A 12112-nucleotide genomic window follows, 5' to 3' on the forward strand; every position below is an offset into this window, starting at 1 on the left:
GCATTTCCTGAATTCCTACAAATATTTTCATTCTACTGACAATTACATATCATTTCTTTACAGCAAACACAATAAACACGTGCTCATATTTACAAACACCCAAAGAAGTGCATTTCATCACATCCGCTTACATTACGTCATCACACAATTGGACACGTCATCATAATATTTATATTACGTCACTTTCTTTCATTCCTCCGCCATTTTAGATAACCGTCATTTTATCAACCACTTGTTAGCAATTAATGAAGTGGAACATTTGCTGAAGTCAGCAACATATCGCTCTTTGTACGGATTATAAGAAGCTTTGGAATATAGTACAGAAGACGAATGACCATCTTTTCAGGTTTTGGAGTCAAACGCTGGCAGTACTGATGTATGGTGTGTGCAGATTTCCGCCTGGTTATATTCGAATTCTGTTACCTTTGCAGTTTGTGTATTCTACCAATATGAGTACCGCACACTGACATTACCCACTCTGAAAGGCAGTCAAAACGTTTCTCTTCCCTTTTGGTCTATTTTTGTTTCTTAATTGTGGTTCCTGAAACATGGAATGTTACCTAAATATAAGTGACCACTTCCCTTGTTTGCAAACTTCAAATCAAAAGATATTCAGTCTTTCTTATCTACGGGTGTCTGTTTATGATTTTCCTCACACAGCCATATTAAAACAGCCAGATGTACAAGTTGCACGTGTGAAATTGAAATTTCACTGTACATGCTTGTTGATTGCCCTACCAGCAAGTGGTCCCCCTTCGTAAGAAACAGCGAAAAGTGGCAACCAATTTATGATCGTTTGATAAACAACTTTTTTATTCGGGTGTTCATAATTATGAGACAAATCATCAGAGTTGGTCTGTCTATTTCATGGGACTGTGCAAAATTTGGTTACATTGTAATTATTCGATTTCGTGTTAGTGAACAATTCATCTGTCTAAAATGAAATCAAACGGACTGTAGCATTGTTTGTAATGACCATTATACCCTGCCCTGGCCAATCTTGCAAGTTGGATAACTGCTGCTGAAAGTTGAATAAATAAAAACCACCACTGCTCATGTATCTTATATATACATATACTGTAAATTGTACTGCGAACTTAGTTCATTTTAGTGAATGAGTGAGTGTGGTTTAATGCCGCTTTTAGCAATATTTCAGCAATATCACGGCGGGGGACACCAGAAATGGGCTTCACACATTGTACCCATGTGGGGAATCGAACCCGGGTCTTCTGCGTGGCGGGCGAACTCTTTTACCGCATAGCTACCCCACCGCCCAAAGTTCATTTTAGAATACAGTTGTTAATTACATAAGATCTTGTTTTGTTGTTGGTGGTGGTGGTTCACACTCTATTTCTTTTACAGACCGATTCCCGGTTAACGTTTTATTTTCAACGTGGTAATCTGCACGTAAAACAGTCACTTACTGTTATTGCGTTTATACACTTAATGCGCTGGTGTGTTGTGAACTCTGGGGAAAGTAGCAGGTGTGGTTAAATGATGAATGAATATCAATTTATCGATAGTGACACTATAGGCCCACCCTATACTCGCTCAATTTAAAAAGCATTATTGTTTAATGCACGAGAATCCCATAAGCCTCATTCGATAGCAACATCAAGTAACATGAACTCTTTGTGTTTCTATCATTATTGTTATCTGAGTGTGTAGTTATGTATTGATAGCTTAGTTTTATTGTGGTTAGTCTTCATCGCTTTCCATTCGTTGATAGAAAACGATTAAATCAATCGTTGACTATACAAAATCAAACAAGGCTACGGCCTGTTGAACACAACGGGTTGTATGTATCATGCATTCATGATTTGTGTGGAACTCTGCCTAATGATGTTTAAGTGTCTCCGGTTACATATGTAGAGTAACTAATGTGACAGTTGCTGACTGGAACCCACTGGCTTTGTGTTGAGACAAATCATTAGCAGGTGTGAGGAATAGTGCCTACCACAAAACAAATTATATACTGACACCTCTTTGTTAAAATATGTTAAAGCCCCCTTTACACAGATCGCCACTGAACGCTCAAAGGAGGAACGACGAACACAGAGAGAATGCAGAGCCATCGCCATGACGGCAGAAAGAAGGCAGAGCCAACGCCAAGAACGGCTCAGAACGCCACTGCAGTGGCGACTGTATTGAACATGCTCAAAACAAACGCAGAGCGGTCGCCGTCATGGTGGATTGATCCACGGACGCAGAGGGAAGGCAGAGGGGAAGGCACAACGGTCGGCGAAAGGACGCCACATAAAAACTTCGTAAATTGCGGCTTTGCCCCTGCCTTCTCTCTGCCTTCATTGTGCGTCCGTCGAGCATCCATTGGCGTTCGTTGAGCAATTCACTCTGCCTTCATTCAGCGACTAGCGCATCCCTTTGAACAACTACGCTCTGCCTTTACTCTGCCTCCCCTCTGCATTTCCAGATTACATATAAATAAGTCTAATACTGCCGATTTCCACGGTATTTGAGAACTGCCGAGCTTGCGATCAGACGTCTCACCATGCCTCAAGAAGGTATGCTAAAGGCGAAAGGCCCCAAAAGAGTGCCTCAAAATTAACGAAAACATTGGTCAACAGGAAAATCTTACTGCTGACAATGTTTTTAAAGATATGAACAAAATTGAAGACAAACAGTATGCACACATTGATATTTTATTTTGAAATCCAGATATCCATAATGAACTCATAAGGCTAATGTTGAGTTGTGATAGCAATATGAACATCATCAAACAATTCCATCCGCATAGCAAGTCAGTTCCATACACAACACTTCAAATCATGGAACTGATCCAGCTGCATTGTTGAAGTACAACTTCAGATACACTCGCAACTGTTTTCCTGCTCGTGTGTCTCGGTTTGGTTCAACTACTTGTGCAACTTCATGCATATTTGCTTGTTGTCTCCATTCTCCAGGTTTGAGGTCGTGGTTATCGTCTACAGTGTCAAGTGCAACTTTCTGTAGCGTTGGATATATGTCTCGCATTGTATTGTGAAGACAAATGCATGCTTCAACCACATCCTGGACTGAATTAGGCATCAGCTATATAGTTGGAAGTAGAACTTGAAATCGCTGAGCCAAAATGCCAAACGCATTTTCAACTACTCTTCTTCCACGAGAGATACGATAGTTGAAGATCTGTTGCTCTTTGGTGAGTGCGATGATTGAATATGGCTTCATCATGTAGGTTCTGAGGGCAAATGCATCATCCCCGAGTAGGAAGAATGGTATGTCACGGTCATCATTCGGCAATGGCTCAGGAGTTGGAAAGTTTATTGTGCCATCTTCGAGGCAGGTCTTCAGTCAACACCACCAACATCACACCATACATATTTATAATTTGCATCCACTAATGCAAAGAAAGACAAGAGAAAAATCCCTTATAGTTGTGGTAGAGACTACCTGTGTTTGGTGGACAACGCACGGCTATATCTTTCCCATCAGTGGTTCCACATGCATGGGGTAAGTTCCAACGTCTCTGAAAGTCATCTGCAACAGCTTTCCACTCTTGGGAGATCCTTGGGCATTTGACAACTTCATTCTTATATTCATCTCGGATAACTCTGCAAACTTCAGACTCTGCAAACTTCAGGCAGTTGCAGGGAAAAATGGAGATCGTGCTGCGTGGGCCAACACACGATACTGGTACTGGATACCCATCAACCATGGGCGGACCCACAGGGTTCCCAGGGTTCCCAATATTCTTCTACGTCTATTCACCCTTCTATTTCAGATGGCAATGGCTATCTGGTTGAAAAACAATGCTTGTTGACCTTGCAAAAAAGCTATTTGCAAACGCAGTTCATTGTTCATGCTTACTGAAGTCGTTATACGATGATTTCACTTAGCCTGCTCGTATGAAACTAATGATAAAATGTCGTACCCAGGTACGTATATACCTAGAACATGCAGGTTGCCGAACAGTGGCCACAGAACGCAGAGAGAAGGCAGACCGAACGCCAATGAATGCACAAGGAAGGCATAACGGTCGGCGAGAAGACTGAAGCAACGCTGAACAGACGCTGTTATTTGCATATGATGGTACAGAGTAGGCAGAGGGAAGGCAGAGAGGACGCCTAGGACGCTCAAAGAACGCCACTGAAATGTCAAAATTTGGCAGCTTAGGTCGTACAAGTAAGGCACAAGGGACGCCGGAGCAGTTACACAGAAACATAGGTTTGGCGACCGTTGTGCGTCCTGGTAACTTTTAGAACGCAGAGATAAGGCAGAGCGGAAGCAGTCCTGTGTAAAGGGTGACTTAGTGCGCACGGTTGACAACACTTGGAAAGTAGATTCCAGTAATGTGATCATTTACTGTGTCACATGACCCTAGGGGCTGTGTTCACAGCTGCTTCCTCCACAGGCTTTGAGTGAGTGAGTTGAGTTTTACCCAGCTTTCAGCAAGATTCCAGCAATATCACGGCGGTGGACTCCAGAAATGGGCTTCACAAATTCTACGCATGTGGGGAATCGAACCCGCGTTTTCGTCGTGACGAGCGAACACTTTAACCACTTGGCTACCCCACAGTCCCTGGAGGATCTGAATTACGCCGTATTAACACGTCTTCAAACCCTGAGTAAAAAACCTACTTCACCCTATAATATAACCACCGTGTTATTCCATGTTTGATATGAAAGGACTGTCGCCTACAAGGTGTCTTTTTTCAGGAACGGTTACCTCCATTACTAGTGGTTGCCAAGATTTATCTTACTGCAACCAACTTGTTAGTCATTTCATCACAGGTAGCTTTTCTTCAGGTGACAGTCGTCAGTTATTCAAACATAGACATATATATACTGAACCTCAAAAGAAATGTCGCAGCGATAGCGGTTTCTTAAAGCACACACTTTAATTCACTCTAATTAACAATCAAAACGGAGGATTGAATTCAAACTTGACAATTATGGTTAACACATTTTCGGGAATCACATTTACAGTTCACACAAACAAAATCACCATAAATTAAATTAAATTCTTGTATTACAGAAGTGTAGGCCATCGGCCCATAACTACATAGGTTACATTTACATGGCAAAACATGATGTGAACAGTATAGATTGATAATTTTTAATATCTTAGATACATTGCATGATAGATAAAGCTAGCTAAGTTATTTATAAGTTTACAATCAGATGATGACATGAGGAGTTTGAATTTGGCTTTACTTGGATTGATACAATAGGTTTTAGGTAAATGGTTCAAGCGGAGCTGTTGGAATTTGGAACACACCAGGAGAAGATGGTATTCATCCTCAATATAACCTTCATCGCACTGTAAACATAATCTATCATTTCTATCTATATTATAGTACTTTCTCGTTTCTATACGTAACTTATGTTAAAAACATCTAAACTGAGAGAGTGCTAGTCTAAATTTTTTAATGTTAATCACATTTAAATACAATTCCCTGGACAATGAAATTTTGAAGTAAGATTAAACATAGATTTGCTGCCATTTGAAGTGAACTATACCAATTCTGTTCATGAATACGTTTAAGTCGACTCACAAATTCAGATAAAAACGAGGTAGGAGAAATAACAGATTGCTGTTCCCTAACAAAACCAAAACCCAAACTATACAGCAGATCTCGACACTTCGACACTGGTGTTGGTTGTAATTCTCAGTTTGTATGAAAAACATGTTAACAACACGATACAATCAATATAAAAACACCACTTTCTAAGAACAAAATCTGGCATTTGGTTTTGAAAAGCGACGTTTTTTTTGTGGTTCAGCATAGTAAACAATCTATGGGGATCGCATCTTTAACAGCTTTTAAGATACTGTCGAGGAAAATACCAAGAATGGGCTAAAGAAAGGATGACTATATTGGAAGAGAATTGCAATCAACAAAAGTTACTGATTTTGTCCTACTTTTATCTGTCTGGCTGGTTAGCCTACATCATACGTTTGTAGTTGTTCTCACTGACAATGACATCCTCATTATACGTAGGTAGCGCATCAACTGATTATCGGGGAACCTGTCTAATGAAATCACCTAACATTATGCATACAGAACAAAACATCTGAAGACAGGTCATTTCCTCTTTTGTACAAGATTCGAAAGCTCTATAAAAAATTCATTTGTGAAAAAAATCTCAGAAATTTTGACAAAACATCTGACATAATCACTATCAAATATGACAAATGTAAAGGGGAAATTCCAACCTTTAATTTTTTTTAAGATATACGGGGGGGGGATTCCCAAATTTGCCTCACGGTGACTCAAATAGGTCCGATGCAACTCAGTATTTCATCTGTTAATGTGCTTCTTTTTCAGGGGTACACTTGTCTTGCCTTTGCATGTATTTATGACATGATATCCTCATAACTTGTCCCATCACTGTGGGAATGCTATCAATAAGGCAACGCTCAGTACATTGTCAGAATAGTATTATCGGCTCTGTTAAGGTCATACATTTTCCATGATTAATGACATTTTGTGGCTTTTATACATTCATTATTTGGACACAGAGACTTGTTCCTGTATTACAACTTGCACTGAAAGGAGTATTAGGTTCCTTTAGCTGGTTTCACATCTATTTTTGTGGTATGGCTCTTAAAACACCAATATGTATAGAGGCGAAGTACAGCGAAGTCTATAACCTCCAGGGCAGTAACAACGCTTGCTCCTAAAATTAGACTCAGAGCGCCACCTATGTCACAGAAAAGTTCAAGCACCGAATACGCATATCTCTTCTCGACACTCTGATACGTCATCGACGACAGGTAGACGTCTACAGCCACGTAGTTGCTTCTCCAGTATTCCAGTGTATCGTTGGTGACGTTAGCCAGCGTGGAGAGGTATTCATCTGTCACCCTAAGACTGGATGATGAACGTACGTTGAAGGAGGTGTAGGAGCAGGTTTGTGGACAAGACGACTCACATTCTCCACGTGTTGAATGATATCTGATCATTGCTGGAATCAAGCACTGAATGACTTGCACCGGTAAACATAGTTGTGCATTCCCGGGCATATATATATCACGGCAGGAACACTGTTCCAGAGCATAGTCGGTGATGCATTCAATACGGCAAGCCTCACGGGTGTAGGTTTTGTTGTAGTACTTGAGGCTCTGGCTCCCACAACCATCCAGGCCTTTTGGTGACGTCGCCGTCTGTAAAGATGATGTTATTTAGTAACCTGAATCAGAACCAGATTACCTAAGAGGCTATTTATTCATATCGATGCATTTGTAATAATTGAGTGCATCAGTGCATCGGTTACTCATTGAAAAGGTAGTGAGTGAGTTGGGTTTTACGTCGGTTTTAGCAATATTCCATCAATATCAAGGCAGGGGACATCAGAAATGGGCTTCACATATTGTGCCCATGTGGGAATCGACATTCAAAAGGTAAACTTGAAACAAATCTAATGATAACTATGATGTCATGATTAACCAGGACCTAATATCTAGTTTATCTACTGTGGACGTACCACACGCACATTTACATTCACACACAAAACACACAAAACCTTACCGCTAACTCCACGCCAAGGAAATGAAGCGAGCCTGGAGTGAGCGCCATCCCGATGTCATTCATCACCAGTGGGATGTCAGGTGAATGCACGGCAATCTGGCAATGAACGATTGAATGCAGTGTTTGCAATACTTTAATTTGCCAGTGGGCCATTAGGGCCTGCTGCCGCCTGCAGGCTTTAAAATCTACAGGCCCTGAATGAATTCTGCAGGCCCATTTTATTAAAGTCAAACCAATAAAAACAAAATAGACTACACTGTACACAGTTTCACACTGTTTCTACAAAATCAATTAGCGAAGCCTATGGCGCAGAGACGTTTTTATTTGTTAAAGACTTGTGTTGACATTCCTATGCGCAAAGCGCTGAAATACCAGGAAGTGAAACTGTAAGTTATCGTAACATGATGGATCATGTTTGATTCCGGTACGTTAATAAAGAAAAGAAAAAAGGGGGAAAGATTTTTTGAAAAAAAAGTTAGGTAGTTTACTGAAGGCCACAAGGGCCTGCAAATATATGAAACTCGAGGCCCGATACAATAACAACCGGCGCTGAGCTTCCTGGCCGGCGACTGTGTCGAACGCTGATTAAATGAACACAGGAACAACATTTTATTGTAGGTCTCGAGATATCATTTCGTGAGTATTCATCTTGATATTCTTGAGAGATATTTAGAAGTTGGTGAATGTAAAAGACGAGTATATGGATGGCAACTTCTTCTTTATTGTATAACACGACGTTTCTGGGCTACTTCTTCACAATCACCTTAAGACGGGCAAGAAGTATCCCAGAAACGTCGTGTTATACAATAAAGACGAAGTTGCCATCCATATACTCGTCTTAAATATCCATCGTGTTGTTTGTATTTCTATATAATGAATGGGTATAAACATTCGAAGAAACATGTCTCATTGTACCCGAGGTAATATTGTCATCATGATACATTACCATAAATCCCGGACCCTCTGTTTTGTGAGGACTTCTGATGAACTCCTCTGACTTAGCATTCAGAAGCAATTGCAGGCCAAAGTACCTCCCTGAGCCTACGTTGGAGATGCTGCCGTTACCTGAAACAAATACAGGTTATGTAATCGTATTCGATTCTTAAAAAGAACTTCAAACCTTGGTTTTCTTATAATAATATTCAAGATAGATGAATATTGGGGCACATTAAACAATGTTGTTGTGAATACATGTTGTTGATTTTGAATTGATTTGAAAGTGTGACTTAATGTTCTTAAAAGCTTTCAATTTCGTTCGTGTCAGTAAGTGGGTATTGATTGGAATCTGGACAGAATATTTCATCAAATCTTTGGAATCCATATTAAAATTCTAACCCATATATATGGTTCCAAGAACTATACAAAAACATCACTTGATAGCTCATGGATTTGAGACCACTTAATATGTTTCTGTTTCAGCAACCGATCTTGACGGTCTGGCAATGGATCCGATCTGCTGAAAAATCGAAAATATACTCATGGAAACAAGTAAGGGAACACATGAAAGTACAAGTGTTCCTTAATTCTGTTCCAGGTTTCTTCACAAGGTATGTATTGCACTGTGAGTGAAATTCTAGAAATAAATAAAGGAACACTTGTACTTGTATGTAAGAAAGCTATAACATAGAACATACATGTATTTCAGATGGTGGTTTCTTTGACCACATGTATCAGTTCTTGCCACACGTCAGCAAGAACAAGTATCGTTCACTTCCGTGCTTCGAGTTCAATCTATTACCAGACAATGCTACCTTGGTCTTTTCTTGTCATACACGAAAAGCAATAATGTATGCATACCATTGAACGAGAAGCAGACTCCCATCTCTGTGTTCGTGTTGACCAGATGTTCTGTATCGCATTCTACCCCCGCCCATTCACACTGAAAAGAATATTGAACATAATTTTATATTCGATCTTAAATATGTCCTCAAAGGCAAACGTTACTATTGTACATAAACATGATAACAACTGATTGCAGGATTTTCACAATTTGATATAAACTATGTTATATACTTGTGTGTGTACCACACGTTCCGCTCACACTGTGCTGACATCCATATAGCATTGCGTGTGTGATACTGTAGGCTCACCATATGTGAGTGAGTTGAGTTTTACGCCGCTTTTAGCATTATCCCAGCAATATCACGGCGGGGGAAACCAGAAATGGGCTTCACACATTGTGGATATGTGGGGAATCGTACCCGGGTCTTGGGCGTGACGAGTGAACCCTTTAACCACAAGGCTACCCTACCTCTCTGACAAGGAGGGTTACATATGGTATGCTTTCTGTTGCTCTGGATTTGGCCCAGACCTATTTTGTTTTTAACTGACTATAGTCCAGACTCGATTTGTTTACAAACAACATCGTACAGCTGTTAAACTGCTGAAACAAATATATATATACTCATGATATAGTGACAATTCTACAATCGACACTGCTTTTAACAGATATTTTGTATGGATGTGGAAAGGGTTTTGTCACTTCTATTTATAGAAGTACACACCTAGTGCTTTTGGACGCGATTGTAAATATTTTGAGACTTACAAGTACAGCGTTGTGTACGGGTTACCAAAACACCACTGACAGATTTCACTGTCCCTCAACTCATAACTCATCATTTTCCCCTCTGCCTAGCCCTTTCTGCAATGCTAAAGCCCTAAATAGAGCAAGTCTAGATTCAGGTCGGAATCCCCACTCTTACTGGGGCTCCTTTTCAATTTGTGCGGTGGGGTAGCCTAGTGGCTCGGGGGTTCGCTCGTCGCGCGGAAGATCCGGGTTCGATTCCCCACATGGGCAGAATGTGTGAAGCCCATTTCTGGTATGCCCCGCCGTGATATTGCTGGAATAAAAACTAATCTCACTCACTCACTCCTTTTCAATTTAAAAGGAATTGTATATATATTCAGAGACTAAGCATTAGTCTAAACATGCTGTCAGTGACTTGTAAGTCACTGTCAAACACTTTCAAAATAGTTACCTTGGTTTTTTAAAAAACATATATTCAGTTTACACACTTTTTCACTTTGTCCCGGAGTTGGAACTTTTTTGTATGGGAACTCTGATGGAAGCGGTTTGGTGCCTAAGTAGCGATGTTAAATTTGTGTGGTGTGAGCACACGAGATGCAGTATATGCTGAATATGTGAATGAATGCTTCACATGATTATTTGATTCTCATATCTCCTTCTCGTCGCGAATAGCTGGAAAACTGCTGATGTGGCGTAAAGCAACATTCATTCATTCATTCATTCATTTTCCGTCCGCAATTATTTCACTTACATCTGAGGTGGAGACCTCTTACATTTTTATGACAAAACAAAACATCCAGAATTTCAAAATACAGACAACATACATTCATTCTTGAGCTTATTGTCAAAGTAGAACTGTTCTTTGAGGCACTTTGAATGTTATCATTATGCGTTACCTATGTCACATTATTCCAGAATGTCTAAATACTGTGAGGAGAGAAATTGTTTTCGTTCTTTATATCCCATATCCTATAACAGCCATAAACTGCCAGCGGTATTCATATGTAATTGTTCCTTACCCGAATGACAGAGTCATTGATGCTGTGTCCATACTTGAGGTTTGCTTCATAAACATTCTTCTCCTTCAAAAAGGAAAAGTCGTACCTGATGTCATCAAATGTTTCTGTACTTTGGAAATCATATCTAAACACTTCCTGCACCGCCTCAGTTAAATTTAGATAATCCATCTGTGATTTCTTCAGAACGTTGGTGTTGCACACTGTCACCGTTGGGAACTGCAGCGCCTGTGCCAACTTGACGTCGATATCGACGTTGACAGGCAGCGACATATAAAGTTGGACCTGTTTGGCAATGTTGAAGGCGGTGAAGGTGAGCCCGCCACAAACAACAAGGAACCAGAAGCAACGCCGCAATCTACAGGATGTGACGTCAGCAACCTGTTTGACTCCCTGCATGGTCATCTGGTCCGCTAACTTTAGCGGAGGAGGAACACGATTTTTTTCAGACATTTTTAATCCTGGAAAGTACCACAGACCGATGAAGGCTTTTGAAAGCAAAATTGACGCTTACATGTGATCACCCCATAGAAGAATGATTTCTTCAGTGGATACACATTGCATTGCTGAATACCTCTATACCTGAAGTATAAGTGGAATTATATCCATCTTAGCTTCATCACCTGTGACGAGCAGCTTTAATCCAATGATATGTTTCGCATGCCTCTGATGTTCTGAATGAACTGTGTCCATACAAATACGCTAAAGCTTTCTTCACTGTTTGAACCATAATATAACTTTGTGTGTCGCTCATCCAATAACAAGCACGGTACGTATCATACAGGAACGCTTATTCACAGATTAAAGACAATGTTTGTCGAAGGACAAAACCCATTACATATGTGCCCGAGGCTCTCCGGACCACATGTGTTCTAGAACCTGATGTTATACCTTCACCAAGCCAGTATCCTAATAATGTAATTGACACTATCTCTGCAAATATCTCATTAGTCAGTTACAACAGAAATAGAAATCTAATCACGGTCCTGTTAACTCTCGCTAATCGATAAAGGCGACACATTTAATAGCACGTTTCTATTCAGTATATTAATGATGTTTGAACACCATAAAACGCGACA

At 40.3% G+C, this 12112-nt stretch overlaps 1 protein-coding gene across 1 annotated transcript; it reads right to left on the minus strand.

The window, feature by feature from the left end:
* Positions 1-5620: 5620 nt before the first annotated feature.
* LOC124255491 (acid-sensing ion channel 1A-like) lies at positions 5621-11881 on the minus strand. The gene is made up of 5 exons (XM_046689420.1): positions 11037-11881; positions 9288-9369; positions 8437-8555; positions 7491-7586; positions 5621-7126 (listed from the first exon to the last, which is right to left on the minus strand). The coding sequence occupies exons 1-5, from the start codon at positions 11484-11486 to the stop codon at positions 6521-6523; spliced, it is 1353 nt and encodes a 450-aa protein (XP_046545376.1). The 5' UTR covers positions 11487-11881; the 3' UTR covers positions 5621-6520.
* Positions 11882-12112: the final 231 nt, after the last annotated feature.

Source organism: Haliotis rubra, unplaced genomic scaffold (genome assembly GCF_003918875.1).
Source record: "Haliotis rubra isolate DU_JTF1 unplaced genomic scaffold, ASM391887v1 Scf60, whole genome shotgun sequence".
Classification (NCBI taxonomy): Eukaryota; Metazoa; Mollusca; class Gastropoda; order Lepetellida; family Haliotidae; genus Haliotis; species Haliotis rubra.